The sequence below is a fragment of the Grus americana genome, chromosome 6, assembly GCF_028858705.1.
Source record: "Grus americana isolate bGruAme1 chromosome 6, bGruAme1.mat, whole genome shotgun sequence".
Lineage (NCBI taxonomy): Eukaryota > Metazoa > Chordata > Aves > Gruiformes > Gruidae > Grus > Grus americana.
In genome coordinates, this window is record NC_072857.1 from 20,810,546 (window position 1) to 20,835,588 (window position 25,043).

General features: G+C 39.1%; 1 protein-coding gene across 5 annotated transcripts in view; it reads left to right on the forward strand.

Annotated features, from left to right (window-relative positions):
* The window catches only part of LOC129208106 (sodium channel protein type 2 subunit alpha), a 78,930-nt gene that overhangs the window by 565 nt on the left and 53,322 nt on the right, over window positions 1-25,043 (forward strand). For 4 of the 5 annotated variants that reach the window (XM_054830301.1, XM_054830303.1, XM_054830306.1 and 1 more), the window contains exons 2-3: window positions 20,713-21,031; window positions 24,282-24,399. In XM_054830301.1, the coding sequence (XP_054686276.1) occupies window positions 20,765-21,031; window positions 24,282-24,399 (385 nt within the window). In that variant the 5' untranslated portion in view covers window positions 20,713-20,764. Of the gene's footprint in view, window positions 1-16,603; window positions 16,826-20,712; window positions 21,032-24,281; window positions 24,400-25,043 lie in introns of all 5 variants that reach the window. The other variant, XM_054830304.1, reaches the window with a different exon arrangement.

Sequence of the window (25,043 nt, forward strand, 5' to 3'; positions counted from 1 at the left end):
CATCCCCAAGTGTTTTCTCTTTCTACTGGGGGTTATATTGGTGCTGTGTCCAGAATACAAATTTGAATGTATTTTAAAGCATACAAATATATCACTTGGATTGTCCAGTTTTAATGCAGAAATATGCTGTTGCTTCTTTATACCATCTTCAGTCAGAGACTTGCTTTACTTCCTAAATTCATCATTTTGTTTCTTTGAGGTATAGGAGATATACAGGATTCTCCCCTCCCTCATCTCCCAAAACAGCCTCTCCCTGATGGAAGACAGAATGGAGGACTTGTCTGTGACTAAACATGGTTTTGCACTGCTGCAAATATCATATGAAACACATGTGTTCTGTGAATCATTTTATATATACAAGAATGAATTTTTATTGTAAAAACTTGATTCCATATTGTATGAGAAAGAGAGGAAAAAAATTAATTTCATTATTTTTTTAGATGTATGATACACACTGGGAGAGACAGCAGAATGACTCAGGAGGTGGGAAGCTCATGCAGCACCCCCTGATTCTTCTTTCAAACCTTCTGGGTTTTTTCTTACCTTCCCTTAATTACAGCAATAATTTATTTAGTTGGGAAAACAACGTAGATATGCATTGACTTAGTCACAGATCAGAGAAAGGGCTCAGTAGCCAATATGTGAGAAAAAAGAATGTATGATTAATTTAAATGCATTTTGCTTTCTATTATAAGGTGGTAAGTAGGAAAGCACTTAATCAAAATTTTCACACACCTGTGTAAAGGTAAACTCTTTTTTTAGCAGTGATTAGTGAAGCAACAGAAAATTGCCTGTTGGGATTCGAATGCCTTGGGTTTAGATGATTCCTTAGATACATGTGAAACGTTAAGAAGGTTCACACGCATTCTTGCTATCTATGCATGTTGCCTGCTTAGTTGTATTTTTCTGATCAATATTTACAATATGTATATATGGGTATGGCTCAGCCATTGTAGTGTCTGAAGATATGTTCACTAGATGGTAAAGGATCATCCGTTCTTGAACAGATCTGGAGAGAAGATGAATAATTGCATCCAAATGATCTGCAATTTCCTCCAGTGACAAATGCATTGAATAAATGATGCTCTCTTATGTCTATAGGCCCCAATTCAACAACAAACAGGCATGTCAATGGGATGACTCACATTCTTAATATTAGGCAAGTGGATAAGTACCTGGCTCTAGTCTCTTGATTTTTAGACTGCACCATTGTTCAGAGAGAGAGTAACTCCTTTTAATCACAAAAATTTTGCAGTGTGCATAAAATGCAGTTAGTAGGCCAAATGAACATATAGCTTCAAAGTAAAGCTATAGATTTACTTTTTATTTTTTTAAATGTAAATCCATACAGTTGTTACAAGCCTTAAAGGAAAACATTGAAGCTGAATTCTTACAGATTTTGAGTACCTTAATTATGAACGTTTATCTCTGGGGAAATGCAAACACATAAATGGCCATATCATATCAAAGCATGATCCAGTTCCTCTCAGTAGCAATGAAGTCAGATGTTTCTGGAGGAGTTCAAGCAAAAGTTGACCCTAAGAGGAAGCTGGCCTTCCCTATCTTTTCTGAAACTTAATTTTAAGGGATATTTAAGCCTTCTTGTTATTTTTGTTCATCTGAATTACTCTAATTGAAGTGTGCCCTGTACACATGTAAGCATCAGATCTCCGCAGCAGAGACCAGCAGACCCATCTGCAGCCAGACCGAGAGCCCAGCAGCAGTTATGCTGCCAGCGCTGCTTGCTTGATTTCTTCATCACAGACCTTGATGAATGGATTTGCTGGGTCACTACCTGCAGCCCTGCTCTACTCCCAAGTAGCCCCTAAACTCTCCCACCGAGGGGACAGAGAGGACACTGAAACCTAATATAGCCTGTCTTGAATACCAGGCACCAACGAATGCAACCGTAATCCCTTCTTATGCATGCAGCTCTCGGCTGGAGCACGAAAATAGCAAACAAGCTTTTTACTGTGTTGCTTCCATTGTTTTAAGGCCATGCGCACACTCACACCAACTTCTCCAGAGGACAGTGTGGATTCTTTGCAGCGGCAGACCCTGGTCCTAGGCTCCCCCAGAGTGGGGGCAGCTTCTCGTCCAGCAGAGCCCCCCTGTTCCTCTCCTTTGCCCCCAGCCCCAGCTTGCTGAGCAGGCGTTAGGGAGCCCGGAGGTCTCCTTTCTAGAGGCTTCCTGAAACCACTCGAAAGGATCCATTTCTTGTCCCTCCTCTCTTCTCGCTGACACCTACCTGTCTCAGAAATGCTGGCTTAAAAGAAATTTCTGCCAATGGGGGCCTGAATCTCCTGTTCTTCTCTTATGTCTTTGAAAGACAAACAATGTACCTAATTTCAAAGAGGTGTTAATGAGGGGAGGCAAATGACATTGCAAATCATGAAATGCAATAAGGATAAGAATCATAAAAAAAAGCTAAGGAGGAAATCGATAATTCTGTGATCACCTCATGTTTGGGAAGATATGCAGTAAAGAAGGTTTGGGACCAAAATACTGCAAGAGGATGATTTAAAGAATCATTGAATAACTATATTCATGTTATTCAGTTCAAATTCCTATTGTTTCCCAGCTTGCAACTTTACCCCTCTCATTTCTGCTCCTGAACCTACTATTGTTCCTTTTTCTGCCCTTACCTCCAATCTAAATCAGGCTGCTTCCTCTTTCTGCCTCTAACTGGTTTGGGACCAGTAGAAGGGCTTTGCTTCTGCTCCTCGTTTCAGCATTTGATGCCTCAGCAGCTATCGTTATCAATTGCACTGAAGGGGCTGCTAATGCTAGGCAGAAACATAGTCAACACTTGGCAGCTCTGTAAGTATTTATTGCAAGCTGCTAAGAAGCTTTTTCTGAGCATATTTGGAAATTATTTTAGAGAAGTGCTCAATGGCCAGATTTCAATAAATTTAATCAGGAGCAACAAAGTGCAAGCTCTTAGGCTGCCTGAGCAGCCTACGTGACAAAATTCAGAGTAAAGAGATTGTAGCAAAAGTTCTCAAAAAAAGAACAAGACAAAACCCCTAAAAACCTGGAAATATATTTTAATGTTGCAGTATTACCAACATACTCATTAAATAATCACAAAAATAGTTTTTAATCCTCCTTTTAAAAAACCTAACAACATAAATTCATTGTTCTTTCCTTTTGTTTTTTACCTGTAGATTAGTGAAAAAATACTTTCCAGCTTTTCCCTATAAGCAGACTACAATGTACTTTTTCCATTAAATGGTGAAGTTTTTCTTACTATAAGCATTCAAGATGAAAGAAATCAGTATCATGAGGTCACATGGAGCTGCATTGTCAAGCTTTTCTTTCTAACTTCATTGAAAGAAGTATCTTGCCATTTATAGTGTCATTAAAGAAAGAAATCAGGATGCAGCCAACAACATAAACAAATTCAGTCTCAGTAATTAAGGTTTGGCAAAAGTGAAGATACTGGAAAGATTCTCACGATAGAAACTATTAAGCAAACAAAATTCTGTCAGCTCTGTTCATACTATATAGAAAAAACTTATTAAAAAATCAACAGTAACTTATCTTTTGGGTCTATCTGAAGTTCAGTGATTGTTTCTATCTGAAATTTTCTTAGGGTTTATGTAATTGTAATCACAGTTGCTTCTTGATTCTTAGCTCAGTTTCCCTTAAATGTGGGCAGAATCTCATTTTGGCCAGACAAATTCTTCTTTTGACCTGCTAATGCTAGCCAATTCTCACTCATCTTCTTTCCAGAGTGTGGTGAAAATGTAGACATCAAGAAAGATCTTGTTCAATAAGATAACCATTGCTCCATGCAGTGTATAGTTACCTTAATTGGACAAACTGATAACATATAACAGCAGCAGGCATGTATTTTGGGATGATGGATGTCCAGGTTTTGAACATACAGCAACTGGTCTTCTCATGGTCTAGCATGGACTTACTATATGACAGGAGATGCCTGATTTTTGTGCCATACAGTGCTGCTTGTCTGGTCTTAAATGGAGCTGTAACGTACAGCTTCTGACAGCATTCAGATGATGTCAAATGACCCACTCCAGCCAAAACAATTGGGTACTGTTCAACCCTGCAGTAAAAAGTGTGGCTGCAGTAGATTCAGCCAGCTCTCACCTTAGTACTTTGGCTTCAAAGGCAGTATATGTGCTTTATGGAACTGTACAAACCTACCTGATTATTTTGGCTACTCGTTTGGCCTGCTAGCATATCACTCCGTAGCTTTCTGGTCACTGGTACTGAGCTAATTAGATTAAAGCTACAATATTCCCACATCTACTGCTGTCATTCCTCTGACAGCAGTGTGAATTTTGTGTTGGTTAAATTATTACCAGCAGGCTTTCAGAGTGGGGCAGAAATGGTCTTCTTGTTTGAATGGGTGTTATTTATACGTTCACTTTTTTTTTTCTATACCACCCTCACCATGTCTCACCCTCCTCAGTGTAACTGCAAAATCCTCAGCAGAATTTGACCCCAATGAAGTTTTGTTTGATGATAAATGTAAATGACTCACTCTGAAATTAGGATTCTGACTCAGGTTCTCTAAAGCAATACGCTGTGTTCTAGACTCACCCATTTGTTGTGGTAGGATCGCAGATATATTAGGAGCCAGATTCTACATATGTATACAAAATGGAGTCAGATGCATGCAGAAAAATTTGACAGTCTGTGATCTCAAGAAGAATAGTGGCCAGAGTTTAATACATTGTAAACTGCATACAGATAGAGCAAGGTCAGAAAAAAGTGTCCTTTCCTTAGACACCATGATCTGAATTTGCTGTTTAAAAATGAATTCCATAAACAGTTGCCAACAAAAAGAAGGTTGAAGTAGCACCCAAGTATCTAAACAGACCATGTGCCTATAAGGAAGCATATGGCAAATTTCTGTACAACCACAACTATTACAGAACAAGAACTCTCCCAGGATATTTGAAATTTGACAGCCTACCTCTAAGTATATTCACTGTATTTTGTTTATTAGTAAATATTTGTACAAAATGCAAACCAGTGGAAAATCCTACCTCTCGGGCCACAAGGCAAGCTGTGTTAGATCAGTTTTCCCCACTGGAAGTCTCTGGAGAGTTTATTCTAACTGGCGCTGTGGCACGCAAGGTCATATCACAAGAGTATAACAGGTGTGTTTGTAGAGTGTGTGAGCTCCATATGTTTTCTTTTTACTGAAAGTCAACAACGAAACCATGGAAACTAAAAGCTAAGTACAGATACCAGGCAGAATGAAAACCATCTTCCATCTGTAGTTGCGTTAACCTGAAAGCGGACACGGAGCAAACACTGCATGATTGTTTCCAGATTGAGAATTCAGTGATGGCTGCACAAACATTCTGATGGCAAATGCATTCACACAGGTTAGATCTTGCAGCGCAGGAGCGAGTTTCCATTTTATAGAAGTACCACAGAAGTGCTGATGGTAGACAGCCTCCTAGGTACCACAGCGATACCACCGAAAAATTCTCCTAGTGAAGCAGTGAGAATATGCTTTGAAAATACTGGGGTGCAGGATGAGCTAACACTTTATTTTAATCTGGCTTCTGGAAAATACTAATAGACAAAGTGGAAAGCACCCAATTTTACTGTCAGTAGCAATGGTAAGATGCAAATCTTGAAGTTACTAAGGAAATCAATTTGACTAGGAAGCAATAGACTAGAAGTGTTACTGGGCCACACTTATGAGAGTCACTTTTCAATAGAATAACATTTTACATTTTGCACACAGTTTGCATTTGTAGTTTTGTTGGCTAAACATATGCAACAGTCACAGAACATTTTCAAGAGTTATTGTTTCAAATGATTCTTTTTTTACAATATTTTCAGTTAGAGTTAACATTTAAAGCACTCCACAGCCTTTTACAACATTTGTGACTGTAAAAAATACATTTGTGCTTTTGCCAGCTGTAGTTTTTATGAATTACATGATCTTTGATCTGAAGCAAAGCTTTGGCCCTCTAAGCCAAGCTGAAGGCAGGTTAGCCTTTGCACAGAGAAAAATCTGTTACTCTACTCCACCAGTATTCTTCAGAAAAAAATAAATTTAATTTGAATGTAAGCCTCAGGGTATGAAGATGATGACCTTTAATATCATACAGGACACTTGGGTGCTATTACTCATGCTGCTATCTTGCTCTGTGGAGCGGCAGGGGCTGGGAACACAGAAGCATTCTCCGTTGCTGGGAAAGGGATTATATTGCTTTTCTCAGTATTGACCTCACTTCCAAATTAGTTTAAGGATTCACACATTCTCAAAATAATCTGTCCTTAGTGAGAAAGATGATGGATATGATGCAGAAATTGAGTGAGCTGGTATAAATACTGTGAAGATGGGCAAACAGCTCTGAAACTGTGATAAGGGAAATATCTACTGGAAATCTGGAGCAGAGAGATTGATGGGGGGAAAGCAATCGAATGTAGGGGGAAAAAGAAATTTTTAGGAGGGTACACAAATTCAGTTCGTATGAGAAAAAAGCAGAATCCATTGTAAAGCAAACATTGAAATGTGCATCCGGGTTCCTGTACAGAGGTGAGCAGTGCAGTGTACATGGCTCCAGCGGGAAGATCTCCTTGCAGTGGTACAGCTCCAGGTTGTAGGTGATACTTTGAGCAAGGAATGCTTGTGAGAGCTCTTTGGGGAGCTCTTGTATTCCCTCAAATCCGAACCCATTTTGCTGGCTCAACCATAGTGGGAAAGGAAAAACTCTCCTGAGGAGGTTTTCAACATCTGCTCCCTTGCTTTACTCACACGCACCAACAAATGCAAATGGCATAAACTCAAAGAAAATTTACAGTTAGGAAATGATTCCGAACTGGAGTAAATTGTTAAACTCCACTGAACAAATCTCGGTTCCAAATCACCCATCTATAATGGGCTGCAGCTGTATTTTAGCCTAGACTTTTGTAGATTATCCTGAGCAATCCTTGTTTTCCACATAGTTATCAAATGATATTATAATGAACAAACCTCACCTCCCCCCCCCTTTTTTTTTTGTTCTAAGTTACCTGGAAACTGAATCTGTTTTTTCCAAAGACAGTGACTGAACTTTACAGCTGTTGGTTCTCTGTGGCTTGTTTCATGAGTTTTTCTCCTCTTATGAAAAAAATCAGGAGGTAAAATAGATTCGTTTTGGGCAGATATATGGTGTAACTGTTCAGCTTTCCATTTCTGGCACATTCTCAGACTTAAAAAGAGAAGTGGCACAGAAGGTTTTTTTAACTTCACTACCCAGGAAACTGATGTCTAGGTATGAAATAAGGCACCCATTTTATTGCAGTAATACTTTGCCATCAGGTAACTTGCTGAGGGGTTCTCATGAATTTGGCATTCTAAAAAGGTATGTTCCAGCTGAGACTCATGTTAAATCAGGGGACTGTTACAAGCTATGTGCACAGTGTCGGAGTAAACACTCATAATGATCTCCTCTCATCCTACATTTATGAATCTGTGTTGCTCCCTCAGGCCTTTCAAGTTTCTTGATGGAACAGTGATATTACCTTTCTGCTCTTACTTAACTGCATATGTCTGCCATATGCACTTTGTCCCTCAGGATAACTTGATCCATAAGGATGTTTTTGTAGTGTTCAGAATATTCTCAATTAATGTCTTGATATGACAGTTAGGTTACCAGGACACTAAAAAAGGCAAGCAGAAACTGGGCCTGGCAAGCTATTTCAGGGTTGGGTTTTTTGATGGTGTTTCTATTTCATTGTGGGCCAATTAACTACTCAGTTTCCTTTCAGATAAAAAAAGTCTTCTAAATTTAATAGGCAGTTGTTTAATGCTGCCTAATGTTGTATATCTGACTGAGCTTTTCATTACCCAGAGAAACAAACATGCTGGTCAGGTCACCAGGGAGCAGTGGTGATGTTTGTTGTCTTCCTTTGCATGGGAGATGGGGGGAGGGATGAAGCTGTAGCTCTTATGTTTTCTAATGGTTCCTGTATGATGGTCTGGAAAATGCTATATAACCACTTGGCAGTGTTCTGCACAAGTCACCATCCATATTATTCATCATGGGATCTAAATTCATGTTGTTGGGTTTAATTTTTCCTTTTTGGTTGCCAAATTTTGAATATACATCCAGCCTTATGTGCCTCACACTGGTGACATCTTCATTTAAAAGACATACTTACTCAACTGTAGAGATGCCTGTAGTGTGAAGTTTTGGACAGTTGGCAGAGCTGTAATAAATCATAACTATTACAATCATTGTAATTAATATATATGCTAAGTACTACAACAGGAATAGTCAGTTCTCACCCTGCCTCATGCATGTGTATCAGTAGGCATCCACATATATTTTCATATGGCATTCTATTTCCAAAACCACACATGGTTTTGTTTCTCAAAATATAAAGTGGTAATAATGTTAGCAGGTACAAAATAAGTGGCTGATGTTTAATAAAGTGTGGAAGTACAAGGTTCCACTAAATAATGCAATTTTTAAAATGTAAAATAAAAGTATGTTAGTGACAGAGTGGAGCAGTCAGGGGAGACTGAAGTAAGGCTGTCTTTACATTCTGGAAATCAGACATATGATTTGTAGTCACCTGTGAAAAGTGCGATTTGAGTGAATTGCCTGCCATTGTATTGGAGTACTGAGTAGGATTCACCTCATCTCTTTCCCTTTATAGTCAGTGGAGAGAAACAGGCACTTCTAGGGCACAACTTGCCTCATCTTAAGGTAGATATCTAAAATAGGTCAGAAGAATTGCCTTTTAAAGGACCCATTTTTCTCCAGCAAATGTGAAAGGAGTTCAGATTGCCTTAGATGTGGATGCCTACGGATACAGACATCTGACGCCAGGAAAGGCGAATCCTACTGTGACACAGGCAGAGGTGACATCCGGTTCTCCAAGGCAGTATACAGACCTTACACAAAGGACAGTGCTTTCTGCCCACATTGTCCTTTTTCCCCTTCCACTAGTCACTTCTCCCAGTCCACATGCAGAACCAAGGAAGTCTCCTCCAAAACAAATCTCACTGCTTTTAAAAGCTTGTCCATGTTGTGTGCTACAAATGGACCAAAAGTAAGGCAGACCTCAGTTCTAGCATATGCTATCATTTGAGTCCTCCTTCCTGCAGTAATAGGTGGTTTTTATTGGAGTGTGTGTACATAATTTTAGGGAGACCATATTGATACCCATATGAACAATTACGAATTATTGAATGTATGTTTACACATACTTCAGACCTCTGAACTTGTCATCTTTATAGTTTACTGTAAACTCATTTTCATATCTTATTGTCCATCCTTCCAATTAATTCCAGTCCAGTTATCTCAGCTTTTTATTCCCTTTCTTGTCCATTCATTCCAACCTTTTTTGCTTTATTCTATCTCGGCTTGCCCCATTATACTGACTTGCCCTTACCCCTTTTCCCTTTTCCTTTGCTTTTTCCCAGCCTGGTCTCCTGTGAAGTCAAACTGATCAACCTAGATGATTTTCTTGGTCATAATAATCTACAAGTTTTTGAGCTTTTCTTGTCTCTCCAACAAGCCTCCAGGACTACTACAGCTAATTTTGAGACAACCTCTCTATCCAGGCAGACAGTCCTTCCACATATTTCCCTGGAGGTTTTTTCTGCTGCCAGTCTTTGATCCCAGATATGTCTTCCTTTCTTCCTAGCTCCCTCTTTTTCCTTCTGTATTTCCTTCCTTTTTTTTTTTTTTAATAACCAACGTATGGAATCATTAAGAACACAGACAAAAGCATTCCCACTCTTAGGTCAGCACAGTTCAGAGAGACACAGACTTCAGCTGCAGGAAAATACCCTCAGCTGGACACTGAAACATTAACAGAAAAGGCATTATCTCTGGAATTCACACCTGTAAACCTCTGGGGTGTTCTTCCAAATATATGCAAACTAATTTTTCAAAATTTTTCAAGTCTGGGCAAGTATTATAGATATCACTCCAACAGAAAATTCAAAATGCTGTTCTGCAAAAAGTTCTGCAAGACTTCATATTCATGCTTTGAAAATTGGCAGCTATAAAATTTTAAAGAGAAATATGTATCTGTAGCTTTTTTCTTGGAAATAGTTGCATCATCTGTGTTTAACCTTCCCTCCAAAAATCAGCCTGAGGCAAAAATGGAAAATTTTAGCCCCAGCACTTAAGTATGGCATAATCAAGCAAGGGCAAGGAAGAAAGAAAGAAGAAGAAAAAAAATAACCCAACCGAAAAAAACAAACAGGACAGGTCAGGCATCTCAGCAATAAACACTACTGCCAGCCCCATCTGTAATTATCATGAAACATGACAACCTGTAACTAGTAGCTGGCTTGGACCCATCTGCATTCTATCCCTAAGGATATAGTAACAACTGCTAACCCGTAAACCATCATAAGTCTAAAAGATTATTTAAAACTAAACATGGGGCCTCATCTATGACTTAATTTCCAGAATCACTGAAACCACTTTGCTTCTGGCTTATTTGAAGTGGCACTTCCCTGAAACAAAGCCAGCTCTTCCATTCCAGTGGCAAAGGGAATCTGGTGGAGACCACGCATGGGGAAGGGAGCTGTGCTCGCTCTTTGGTTGTGCTTTTTGCTGTTTCTATCTGCTTCGGAGGCCTTGGTAGGTTTCCAGGTGCAGCTATGCAGTAGGATGTGCAGGTAGGGGCATGAGTAGTTGAGTAGTGCTGATGAGGAAACAGTCTGTGGCAGCCTGCCCTTGGAGGCTGATGGATATCCAGGGAGTTAATGCTTCTTTCAAGCTGCATTAACTCCTGCAGGATCCCCTCGGCAGCTGGTGCTGTGCAGCTGCAGGGAGCCCAGCAGTGGCAGTGCAGCTCCCCAGGGAAAATTCTCATATGTTATCCATGGAGATGTTTGTTTCCCTCGTGTGAGATGGTCCTCATGCTTTCTGTGTCTATTGTGTTTGGTTTTAGAAATAAGTTCCTCAAGAGGCAGTTGTGTTTGTTACTAATAAACTATCTTTGCAATTGCAGGCCTATTTAGAGAATACTCTGTGTAGGTTTGGTATACATGAGTGTCTGAATCTAAACTCAGGGTTATTTGGCATGTGGTGGAGGACATTATTTTCTTCTTAAAAACATACCAACAGCTTGAAATAAGGACAACATCTTTTAAAAGTCGAGATGATATAAAAACTGTCCCAGCACTGCCTTCCCCATGTCCGTTTCTATGGCTTTACAGTCACTGTTTCCTCTTTTTAAAAAAAAAAAAAAAAAAATCCTACAACCACCCCCACATAAGAACGGGAATTGGCTGACTGCAGACAGTAAGCAGCATGGCTATCTGTATCCAATACAGATGATAAATTTAACAGGAGGGATGATCACGCTCCCGATTCCTTCCTGGCTCGGTGGTAAAGGCACCATCCCTGTCTGCTCCTGGGACAGAGCCGGCGTTGCTCACCAGGCTCCTGCCTCTGCCCGGGCTGGGGCTGGCCCAGGGCCTCAGTTGTTCCCCGCTGATGACTCTGAAAGGCGGATTCGCCTCATCCCCGCGCAGCGAGGTCCCCTGCTCTACAGCATCACCTCCCCCCCCGCCCCACTTCTGCCTCTCTGTAACCCTGCCGTTATCTACCCTGCGCTAAATGCCTGCCCCTCTCCGCCCCCCTTCCTTCTCCCGTTTGATCAGGTCCTGCCGAAGCAGGCAGGGGAAGCTTTCCTTCTGGAAAAAAAACAGTCTGCCTGGAGCAAGTTTTTCACGGGGAGTCTCCGCAGTCCGCGGGCGGCGGCCGCGTTCCTGCTGCGCTGCGCTGTCTGCCAGGCCGCAGCGCGGGTGCCGCAGCCGCCGGGCCGGTTGCTAGGCAACCTCCCCCCCGCACTCCCCTCGGCGCCGTTCCGTGCCGGCGGGCTCCGCCGCCATTGCAGAGCAGCGTCCCTTCACAACCGAACAGCTCTCTGTCCATCTCCTCAGCCGGCTTTTCGCTCGGTGTGGTCGTTTCGAGCGACACCGAGTTGCCTGTCTTGTAGTCCGGGTTGGCAACGGGAGGTGACGAGGCCCAGGGCGGAGGTTCGCCTCCAGCACCTGAGGCGTCCGGCAGCGGGGGCGGGTTGGGGAGGTGGCACCCCGGGGGGGCTCGGCACTGCGGCCTGCGCTCCGCCTTGACTTCCCTCTCGTTTCTCTGCAACGCCCGTGTTACTGGCTCGTTGGCTCTGCGAGGTTAAAAGGAGCAGGTGGAAGTGGTTTGGGGTTGAACTGGAAGCTGGTCACAGCAGTTTACTGAAGTGGAGGGGTCCTTGGCTCTTTGTCTTTGGCTTGAGGGGAGTTTGGCCCAGCTCCGCTGTCAGAGCCTGGTCTGGGCTTACGTAAGCAATAGCTGCAAAAGCACAGTTTTGTTCATAGGTTGTGTTTGCAACAGAAGGCACTAAGAGGCAATAAAGGTGGAAAGGCACAATATTTTCCACAATCACTTGTCACCAGGTTCAGAATCATGATTTATGTTGTTCATCCAAAATTGCTAGGCAGTTGTTAGGGGATATTAAAATCTCCTATCTACCTGGTGTCTTTTATCCTAAAGGATATAAATTGTATATGATTAAATTTTCTGTAGCCATGCTGTAGTTAAGATTAATGGAGATTTCATTCTAAACATCTTTACATAATGCCCATACGGGGAATGTTAAACTCAGGGTTCTGGTTTGTCAGGAAAGAAATCGCAGCATGTTTTATTAACAGCGTAAGTAGTCAGCACATTCTCCTATTCAGGCATCTGGAAATATCTAGCTCATCCCATACATATGGCACTTCTGTTATCATTACATCTTTGAATCGTATAGTCACTCTCCCCACACAAACACACTAAAAATGGATATATCTCTAGCCTGACACTTACTTATTCAAGAATGTTCTTGTGGGGATACGTTTCGCACAACGGATATCAGGTCAAAGATTGATTTGATGAAAAGCCCACCTCAGCTAGATGGCTGAAAGGCCTTAATCACTTAACCAGCTTCATTAGGGATTTGATGAATGCTCTTCTCTCATTACTTTGTCTCCTATGTTGCTGTTTGCTTTGGAAACACTCAGTATCTGTCTCTTTTTGTAAAAGGAAACTTGAACTGTTGTTTTGAATCTTTCTCAGGTGTGAATTGCCCTTTGTTTTTTCTTCTGGTCATGGAAAACTGGAGGAGCTCATCTGAGCCTGGGAGAAAGCTTATTTCGCTGTATACCAAAAAAGTTAAGAATGGTATTTTCATCAAGTGAAAAAACCCAAATTGTCTAATGCTAGAAAGAAGAACTTAAGGGCCTCTTATCTGGAAAAAACAAATAGCTTTTTTTGTTCATTTGCTGATATTTGATCAGCATTTGTTCAGAGACCATTTCTGATAAAAGAGGAAAATGGAGTATGTAACTATAACTAAATGCAAGTCACTGTCAGCTATTGGCTAACAGTAAGTAAAGATAACAATCAACTGATTTTTATCAACGTATTTTTCATACTTAGCTGGAGTACATCTTGCCACAGCCCCATGGGCAGTACCCTGAAATAAGTTTTAAAGAGTGAGAAAATTTATTTTAAGGAACCCCAAACTTCCCCAGTAGAGCTCTTTGTATACCTATTTTCACATTAGATGATCCTTGTCACACATTTTGCATAAAATGCTGTCCTGATGTCCATGTTGAAAAGCAAAGGCTGATCCTGGTCACCTCCTGACCTTGTGAGAGCAGCCCTGAGGCTCCTGTAATTGAATGCTAGCCCAGTTTGATCCCTAGATTTGCTAGTGTTTGAGCATTTTAATAAACCTTTTTTGCTTTTTTATCCTACCTATACTGGGTTCTACACCAGGAACAGGATCTGTGCTAGTATTTGTTGACTGTACAATTGTTAGAGCTCTGTTCAGCTCCAGCATTCAAGCACTGAAGATCTGTTTATTCATACTCTGGCACCTTAAGCCCTATTGAGCTTTGCACTTAGGAGAAGCACTAAAATTCGGAAGACACTGCAGGTAGTCAGCAAGTCCTTTGCACTCTAAAAACGAGGGGATGTATTAAGCCTCTTAATTACTTTTCTGTAGTGTGGTGGGTCAGCTCTTTGATCTGTCTGAAATCCAGCCACTTATTTGTAGTTTTCAGCCAGACCAGTGAGCTACTGTGGCTAAAATGTGGAGGTGCAGAAGTGCTCAAGCCAACACAGTGGGAAATGACCAGGGTTTAAGTGGGTGGAGAATGGGACTGTCCCTTCTGACAGCACCATCTCATATTGGCTTAAGATTTTCAGAAACTGCATTTTCAAAGGTGACTTGCTAGTTATACGTGTGTTTAAAATATTGGACAGCGTGTAGGAAGCTGTATTTTTATGTAGCTCTTCTAAGAGCTGTTTTCAAAAATTTGTTGTATAGAAGCAGCTACTGTTCAAATCTCACAATTCAGCACATAGATACTGTATGAAAAGACCTCTGTCAGAGCTCTGCCTACTGAACATACAATGTAGCGTAGTATGAAACACACAAACCTCAAGCACAGGAAAATTGATTTTTATTTGCTGTCTACTAATTTCAGCAGTGGAGTAGTGAGACCATAAATCTTACCAGAGATACTACTACACCAGCTGCAAGCCTTCCACCTTCAGACAGGGCAGATGTGTTATGCAGTCTTTCATGCAGTGCCAATGGGTGCTGACACATCCAGAACAGCTATAGCCCTTTGAAACGGAACAGGGTTTTTTTCAGTATTTATTCTACCCATGTATAGGAATAGTGGTGATGTGAGGTGCAAGTAAGAGAATGGACTATGAAATAGCTTTTCTCAACTTGAATGTTTTAATTTCTTTTTGTCATGCTAGGGGAAAAGGAAAATACTGGAAGGAGAAAGAGCTGAGTAAAGAGAAACTGAGGGCAGATCTCTCCTATTGCACACCGATGCGTGCTTAGGCATTCTGATCTCTTTGTCTGTAAAGAATTCCTTGGGACTTTCCTGCATGTGATGTCACTTTTTTCTATCCCACACCCCACTGAATCTTCAAGAACTTTCTCAGCTAACAGTGACTGAAATCAAACCCCCTCTTCTTCTGCTTCTGTGATATATAAACAGGAAGCTCTTGCTCCCTTGGGGCCTGGGAAGAAACATAACAGATGGAGCAGCACAAAACAATGAGAAACCTACTCTTATTAAGACCCTGAAACAGTGAGGGCCTGTTACAAGTTTCTTGATTCTCATCCTGATCAGTTTTGCTACAAATCTCACACTCATCACTGATCCTTCTTTTTACAAGGCTGGCCTTTCCTACAGCCCTTGAATGATTGTGGTGTGTCCACTCTCTTCATTCTCTATTTTCACCGGTAAAAGGTTTTTCTAACAAATCCTTCTTGCTGCAGTTTAACCCCACAACCTGTTTGCCAGATAAAAAGAAAACAAATTCCTCCTCTTCCTTGGAGGAGCTTTTTAGTCATATAAAGACTGTCATCATGCCTTCCATCAAAGGAATTAAGAAAGAACTCAAATAAATCCCACAATTCCTCGGATATTTTCTCATAAGTTATGTTTTTATTGCTGTGGTCTGAATTCTCTCCAGGTGGCCCCCATATTTTTTGAAATGTAGGACTCAAATTGGACATGCTGCTCCAGCTAGAAGAGTAGAAGGAGTAGAAGATCATTTCACAAGTTTATAAATCCAAGTGCTTTTTTTTTTTTTTTCTCCTCAATTCTGACAGTTTTCACTCATGTTTGGTTCGTGATGCAGTAAATACTCTAGATCTTTTCCTGCAGAGCTATTGGGGTTTCATTCCTCATCCTGTAATTTTTCAGTTATTTGTTCTTGGCTAAAGATAAAACGTAGGACCTATATCTCTCGAGTTGCATCATTTTTTGAGATCATCTCGTTATTTGTGAGGACATTTTAAATTCTAATACTGTCTTCCTGTCTACCTGTAGCCCTCCCAGTTTCATGCCATCTGCAAAGCTAGCAAACATGTTTTTCAGTCATCTAGATCACCATGAATAATTTAGTAGTACAGTAAATGTTTTAAGTAGCATGGGGGGAAGATGTGACAGGAATTTCTTTAAATTCAGTGTATTTGATTAAATGTATACTATTTAGAAGAAGAAAAAGCTCCCTTTTCCCTCTTCTACCTCTTTTGCTCTTCAAATGCAAAAAATACTATTTCATTTTAGAGCATAAACTTCAGATTTAAGATTAAAGTTCTTAGAGTAGTATTAACATATTTTGCAAATTACAGCAAATACCACAGTAACCTACACTTTGGTCAAAGTTGCTCGTCACCATTATAATTTTGGGGCAGATTTTATTTAAAATTTAATTAATTGTTTCAGCAAAGAAAGTGGAAATATGCCAATGTAATTTGCTCCTATCACAAAGTTGGGAGGCATTGTCAAAGAATGAGCAAGCTATTATACAGAAAGGACTAGATGAGTTTGATGACTGGTGTTACTGGAATGAGATGAAATTCAGAACTATAAATGAAAAGTTGTGCACTTAGGGACAATTCTAATACAGTACAGGAACACACAGCTGGAGAGTAAAGGGATCACAGAACCACAGAATGATGGCAAGTTGCCACTTGTGCATTTTAATGCTCCACTTTAACACTGAACAAAGACAGTTAATTTTTACAGATGTCTGAGGAGAAGCTGGTAATCTGTTTTCCTTCTGATTTTATTAATCAGGATTGTCTGTAGATGAAGGGCTCCTAGACAGCCAGGAAAAGACTTGGAAGTTTCTCTCAGCTCTGTCCTGTCAAAAATCATTCACTCTCATGTAGAGTTTCTTTACATATGACACTGAACACTTCTTCAACTCTACCCTTTATATGCGCCCTAAGTGTTTTGCCGTGTGATTAAAGGACAAAGTCCACTTCAAGCTTTCAGATGTCCCATCGTAGTTGGAAGGTGGGTACCACTGGTGATAAAATCATTTGTAAAATGTACCCATGGCTGTAGGTAGGAAGCTGTACAGCAGTTGGAAGTTACCTATTACTAGAATTATTCTTAATCCATGTTTGTATTTTAGGTAATTTTTGACCATGTTTGAACAATAGTTTTTAAATGTAGGTTATGTTGGATTGGGTTTTGATTGATATTTACTATTTGAATTGATCATTTTCCTGTCTCTACTGATGTTATCTATTGCATTTATTAGAGCTATGTAGTATCTAATTATTTTAATATATTTTAAGGATTGTTACTAGCTTCTCTAGATGTACTACTGTGGTCTCTGCTTTAGAAGTATATATATCTCTCTTTTAGACTGCAGAGATCATATTGCATTTCCTGCCTATTCTGTGTCTCTAAAATATTTGTTCTTTTCACCTTACAGCCTAGTAAGACTGTAGACCCAAGCACCTAAGGCAATGGGATACAATGTCCCACTATTTCCTTTTTGTCTTTACTTTTCGCTGTCCTTCCTAACACTATGGATGTAGATTGTATAGCACTGGTGGAAATCAAATTGAGATCTTGGGTAATTTCAGACCCATACGATAAGAAACAAATAATCAGGCACTTTAACTTAATATACCATTAACAGCAGAATGAAGCTCCTTTTCTATATTGTGTGAATTAGCTCAGCTTTCCAGGTACTTGGTTTACCGTAATTTTCATAAGCAGTTGCATAAACACATCTGTACATATCCACACATATAATCAAAATACTTTCGCAGTTAGAAGCTCCTTTACTCCTCCTGTGAATCTGTGCTGTCTCATAATCCTCTTGTTTTGAGACTACAGAGAAGCTGCAAGTAAACCACAGTCCTGATTAGAGCTAACCAGAAGTTTTCATCCAAAGCTTTTAACAAAAAACAATTGGTTACATGGAATTGTTTGCAAAATTTCTATTGATTTCATTGAATCATTTGTGAAATTAGAAAACCCGATCAAATGAAAGACTTTTCTAAAAAGGCTTTTAACATTATTTTAAAACATTGTGTAATGTTTAAATGATTCAAAACCAAATCAATACTTTTGATGTGGTTAAATTATATTTCTCATTTGACACATTTTTTTCTTAGTTGCTAAAAATTTCAAAACCACTATTTTGATCCAGTCAAAGTGTTCATTCTCTTACCACAATTAGCAAAGAACCAAATTATCAATATTTGTCCCTCTCTTCATTGTCCTTTTTTCAAAGCCACAGTGGTGTTTCTTCAGCTACTATATTCTTTCCTTCTCCAACCTTGCTCATTTTAGAGTGATTCTGCCTTTTATTACTTTCCACAGCTTCTTTAGTCATCTTTGCAGCTGAAGTAAAGGAGATAGCAGAGGGACAGAAGTAAATGACTGCCTGAAGGTCTGAGTCTACAGATACAGGAATATGTTGCTTCGGAAGTTTGAAAGAAATTTGGGTACCTGTGAGAGAAGGAGGGAAGGGCAGAAGGTCGGTGGTGGGGAAAGAGAGGGGCTAAAACAGCGATATTAGTGCAGCGGGAGAAAAAGTATGACAATCAGTAAGCACAGAAAATACAGATAAAGCAGGAGAGGGAAAAGAAGTAGGATGGCATTTAGGTGGAGTAGTGCCCATAGATGGTCTTACTGATTTGCCACATGGGAGGGGCGTACAGTGCTCCTCATCATCTAGTCTGGCTCCCTGCTACAGTGGGTGGTTTCTGGACAGAAATTCACCACTGCAGGGAACACTCAAAACTGCCATCCTTCCCTCTCATTGTGGGCTTTCCTAGATTTAGAAAGAATACACATCAAATATATTGTATAAATTTATTTTAGAAAACTGATACAAACTATAGTTTAAAATATTCCAGACTGCTGATAATCCAGTCTCAGCAACTGCTTTGGTTGTACACTGTCTGTGCAACCTCCATTTTTCTATTTTTCTTACTTTGCTATCCCTCCTACTTTCTTTCTGTGTCACCTTCACAGTTTTAACAGCTATGGTCTCATCAGAAGTAGCTGCTATATATTCAGAAGAATTTTTGAGAATCCTGAGACCTGTCTAGTTATATAAAATCGTGTATTTTAGTCCCAGAGTCTCAGTTTAAGCAAGTGTTCGAGCATGCAAAAATTCTTTACAATGTCTGACAAGAATTTATGGATGTATGTCAGTACCATCTAGTGGCAATAAGAGCTATAGCATTCAGTAGGCTCGCACAGGAAATGCCACATTTAACTTCAATAACCAGGATCCTTCAGCAGGAAGTTAGGTGTGGTCTGTAGAAGGAGAATTAAAAAAAAAAAAAAAAAGAAAAAAAAAAAAGAAAAAGGAAAAGACATGATGGAATTTTAGCTGCAGTCTTCCTTGGTGCCATTCCAAACCTACATAAGTGCAAGATTCTTCACTGGTAATGAATTTTTAATTCTTTCCTGCAGTATTAAAACAGGATTATGCCTTTTTTCCCCCCTTGTAATTAACAATAAAATCTAACAGGATTCTGCAGTAGGACCACTTTCATTTTGCTAATTAACCCTTCTGCTGCTACTAGTCAGTGCAGCTTCCAGCAGCAGTTTGCTACAGACCGTCCATGACAGAATGCACCAGGTGCATTTGCCCGCAATGGAAGAGCATGCTCACAGGGAGACCTGCAGGAGTTGGGATGTGTGTGGACGTCTGTGTAGGTGTAAATGGCTATGTGCATGTGGTTGAAAAGGAGGAGAAAGCCTCATGTTGCAGTTTATTTAGCAGGCTTCAAAAATATGAATTTATTGCAGCTGTGCTGGAGTATGTGTAATTAGCGAAACAGGAAAATAGGATCATGCTGATTGTATTCTAAGTTTTGTATCATTTTAATTTGATAATTGTTTCTTGGGTATATTGTCTTACTCAGAAGTTGTTACTTTTTTATTGCATATGCTATATTTTTAATGTGCTTACTCAGGAGAAGGACTCTTGAAAAAATTCTTGAAGGCTACAGCAGAGATCCCATTTATGATTTGAGATCAAAGTATTTGCATTGGGAACATTTTCCACTTGTTCTTTTTTAACTGAACTCTCTGGAGACATTCAGAAGAGATGGTTCTGCTCTTAGTGAAAATTGTGAAAAATGTATACAATTGATGTGGTATCAGACATAGGAGATCTACGTGCAGTATGTAATGATTAAAGATCATTTTTGTTTAATTCAGCAATTCTTTCAGTGCACAGTGTGTTGCCAGGAAGGGGATCTGAATACAGGTGCTTATGCCTGAATCTTGTTTCCTGAGCTGGCAGCTCTGCAAAGGCAGCATTTTTGTACCTGAAGAGAAGGAGCATCTCACATTGTTTTCAACTGGTCCCTCTGACCTTACATGGCAGTAGTGGATTCTAGGAGTCATTTCTGGTCCTTACAGCTAGAGGGAGGGTTGGTCCAAGGTGCAGCTTTCAGGATAATAAGAGGTAAATTGTTTGGAATATCACTCCTCAACACTGAATCAGAAACACTTCAGAACTGATGATTCCTGACACTGAATGTGGTGGAAAATATCTCCTACTTTATTCACTGGAACAGATAGTATTACCCTTGATAAAGGCAAGAAGATGTTATTGTATTGTATGTGACTTTTTTTTTATATGGTCTGTAGAACTGGCAATCTATCATCACAAGCACTAAGTGAATTTTAAACTAAATGTTTTAAGAATTGATACCTTCAAGACAACTCTAAGAGGCCAGCTGCAAAGGAAAATGGTTTGTCTTGAAATGAAACCAAATTAAAAATCTGTTGCACAGCAGCCAGATGATAATTACTGAATTTAACAAGATGTCCCACAGAAAATTCTGTGAAGGTATATTCCTTTACATTGTAGCTATTTGTGTTGCTCTAAATTTCTTCTGTGTTTTTTATATTTTTAGCACTTTTTTATGAGGGAGGCTAAACAGTAATTAAGAGGTGCAGGATGAAAAGATGGCACAATCAGTGCTGGTACCACCAGGACCTGACAGCTTCCGCTATTTCACAAGAGAATCACTTGCAGCTATTGAGCAGCGTGTCAACGAAGAAAAAGCTAAAAAATCCAAACAGGAACGCAAAGATGACGATGATGAAGATGGCCCAAAGCCAAATAGCGACTTGGAGGCAGGAAAGACACTGCCGTTTATTTACGGCGACATTCCTCCAGGAATGGTGTCCGAGCCCTTGGAAGACCTGGACCCATATTATATCAATAAAAAAGTGAGTGTGTTGTATATTTTTATCAGCCTTTAAGAAGATTAAAATACAAGGAATCCTCTCACAGACATAGTGTATCCGGTATTTTGGACCCAGTCTTTACGTATAATACATTCCCCCAGCAGCTGATTTCATTGGCAGAAATCTCAATTGTCAGAAAAGAAGTTTGTGATGAAAGTTTCTGGGACCTGGTTTGTCAGTAGAGATGCATTTAGGTTTATTTTAATATACCTGGCATTTTACTAGAATTTATAACTCTCAGGGTTTTACACACAGGAGAATTGAACAAGTAGCACAGGGGTTATCTTTAGAACTGTTATTTTATTAATTGCTGTATTATAGATGTGAAAGGAGCAGATCTTCACTATGAAACCCATCTCAAAGGTAGCTAGACACTTTCTCATTAGCTTTCTTTGCTGTCACATGGAAAGCCTAGGTTGCATTCTCTTATTGCTGGGAAGAATAGGTCAATATGTAAAGGTAATTTCTCAGGATATGCCGAAGATCATCATCTTCTATTTTGGACCCTATGAAGGCATCATATATCTGACTTAGGTAGTCTAGGTGAAAAATTTTTCATATCCAGATTATATTGTTCTATGATTGTTATCAAATAGGAGGTGTTTAAAAGAGGGACATAAATAAAGAGGAGGTAGGAATTCCTCTTGGAGTGTTGACAGAATGCTATGTAATTTTATAACTATTTTATAGATATGTTCATTTTTAAAAAAAAATAAACCCACATATTTTCATTGTGTTTAAAATGACAACAACTGTTGTGGCCAAGCACAAAAGTGCTGAACTTTAGACTTTTGACCAGATGGCCTTGGGTTTCTTCCAGAATTCCAGTCCCTCAGGTTTTGGCATCATAGGTATTGCACCATCATTATTTTACTAGTAAAGAAGAAATTACTGATTTTTTTTAATTTTATTTTTCTGACTTCATAATTTTTTTCTTGTGCTTTCTTTTCTTTCCTGTGGAAATTAGCTAGTGAATAAGAACAAGTAAATTTAAAAAACAAACAAACATGAAAGCTAAAAAACTACTTCAAAGACAAAGGAAGAAAATGCCCAAGAATTGTTAGGAGTTAAGCTTGAACTAAGTAAAAAAAATACAAATGAAGATATTTCCTGCAGGAATTCACTAATATGTTGAAACAATAACAATAGTCATACCATGATAAACTAAACAGACAGAACAGCTTTAAAAAAAATCAGCTGTACCATAAATGTTCATTGCAGAATTTCTAAAACTCAATTCATGCTATGGAGAATTGTGAGTTAAATTTGAAAACAAGGTTTTCAATTAAATAACATGTTCTGCTCCCTTTACTCAAGTGATTTACCCTGTTGAAGTTTGGAAGTAAGGCAAATGGAATTTGGGTCAAAGTGCTGATCCCTTTCCTTCCTTCTTTCCCAATTCTGTAGTAGTAAAAAATCTAAATTCAGTGCTGGAAATCCTAAATTTAGCACATAGATAATGCTTTGGAAACCAGAAAAGTAGGTCCGCAATTAAGTGCGGACGTGAAGTAAAATCCTGCTGAATTGCTCGTTCTTGACTGAGAAATGCATAGCAGTCGTCTTGATCTTTTCCAAAACCATCGTGGTTTCTAGTAGGAGATGTAAGACTCCAAACTATACGTGCATTGCAATCATAATTTCTCCTATTATTTTGCTTGGTATTCTTTGCATATCTTTGAACATCCTTGTTTAGGTCAGGCTCCACTTTAATTTTTTAATATGTCTTGATGATTCAGCATTGCACAAATGATGCTTCATCAGAGTAAAGGGAACAGAAAATATGAAAAACTCTGATTTGAGGGCATATTTTCATAGAATCATAGAACGGTTTGGGTTGGACGGGACCTCAAAGATCATCTAGTTCCAACCCCCCTGCTATGGGCAGGGACACCCTCCACTAGCCCCAAAGCCTCATATTTTGGGCAGCAAAGCCTCGTTTTCTTGAACTCCAGGAAGAATAGTAATAGAGTGAAAGGCAATGGTAGCAAAGATAGTGAATTACAGATCAATCCTTTCTCCTCTACAATAAAGGACCGAAGTATGGCTTGAAAATCAATGGGTATCTGGGAATGCAAATATGTTCTGTTTGGAAGCGCCAAAATTCGTGATTTCAGGCAGGGGGAGGCATGTTTTCAGGATTTCAGCTGCTGTATTTGGCACACCTGCTCAGAAAGTAGAGCATAATCTTTACAAATGCTGCCCTCTGATTCCAGCTGAGGCAGGTCATGGCTACTGGCTGTGCTCCAGGTTTGCATGGCTTCTGTTCCCTTTGGGTTTTTTTGGGCTGCCTCAATGCTAGCTAGATCCACTTACCTTCAGTGATCATGAACTTTCACCCATGTGTAGAAAAAAGATGATAGAAATACATAGGAATTTCCCCAAATGCATGGAAATCTAAATAATTTAAAAACTTACTGCATGTTAAATAAATGCTTTATTTTTCTTTATTTCCCAGGTTTTAAGAAAATTATTACATTTATAAATGCTTTTTTTAATGTTGGTAGTATGCATGAGTTATTGCTGAAACTGTGGAGAGAGAGTGAAAATACATGGATTATTGAATTATATATTAGGTAAAAGTAAAGCATGATGTAAGAAAAATAGACAGAATTGCAGGTATGAAAATCTCACAAGAAATAGTTGAAAAAGGAAGCAATACGTTACTCTTGGAGTACAGCAAAAACTATTCAGTACATTAGTGTTATGTTGAAAAACTGGTTATCGAACACTCAATTTCCTTATTTTCATGAAGATCACTCTTGAAATTTAGATCGCTTTGTAGTACTGTTGTCTTAGTACTTTGATGTGATAATTAACGCTGGTTATTTGATTCAGGGAATGTTGATGTTTTAATGGTTCTCATTTTTTTTAAAGTTATGTACCTCAGTGTATATAAGGTACAAAAAGTACACTAATTCTTCAAATATTACATACACTTGTACTTCATATACCTGTCTCTGTTTTCTAGCTAGCAATAGCAGGATTACTTCTGATTTCTAAATAAACTTATTCAAATGTGTTCATGCAATTATATTTACAGTAATTTGGCTAAACTCTACTATGCATGAACTGGGCAAGGGGACTGTGATTCTGGGGGAGGTGTAAATGGAATAAGAGTTTGACCAAATATGATTAATGATGAAAGGAAAATGATTCTGGGTTTGAACTTGTAACTTGTTTGTAACTTGGTATCTTTTAAATGCTATTTTTCATTCTGTGTTTCTTTTTCCAGACCTTTATAGTATTGAATAAAGGGAAGGCAATATTCCGATTCAGTGCCACCTCTGCCCTGTACATGTTAACTCCTTTCAATCCTCTTAGAAAAATAGCTATTAAGATTTTGGTACATTCATATCCTTTTCAAGTGGTTAGTTTAAAACTGTGGTGAATGAGATGTTACTTAGTATTTAAATCATTCTCTGGCACATGTCCCAGGATCAATATGATCTATAGCGCTTTGTCCCTCTTCTCTCCACTATTTCTGTCTTCTGTTCTTTTTCTTCTTCCCTTTTGACATTTGTGTTCATTGCTGGATCTTAATATAGTAATGTCAGAAGCCAGACAACCAGTCATCGTCCCTTACAATTTCTTCCTGTGTCTTTTTTCTTCCCCCACCTATTTTTCCCTTACCTTTTATTTTTCCTGTAATCATCACATCTTTTTTTTTTTCATCTTTCCCCTCCTCCACATTTTTCATAAACTGCAGATATATTGCTCAAAATACTTTCAGTTCTTCACTGACACTTTATGTGAAAAATCAAATCTTTGATCCCAGGTTTGTGCTTGCATGAATATTTAGTGAAAATACAGTTTCATTATTCCTTTTCATTTTCTGATTCAGATCACAATTGCAAAAGGGTAGGCTGATAAAACAGCTTAGAGTTCTTATTTTATTATACATTCTCAGTCCCATATATATCTTACCTGTCTGTTTTATTTCTTGATCGTTATTGCATTATGGACTCGTAATCCTGTAGATGTTTTAATTTCAGTC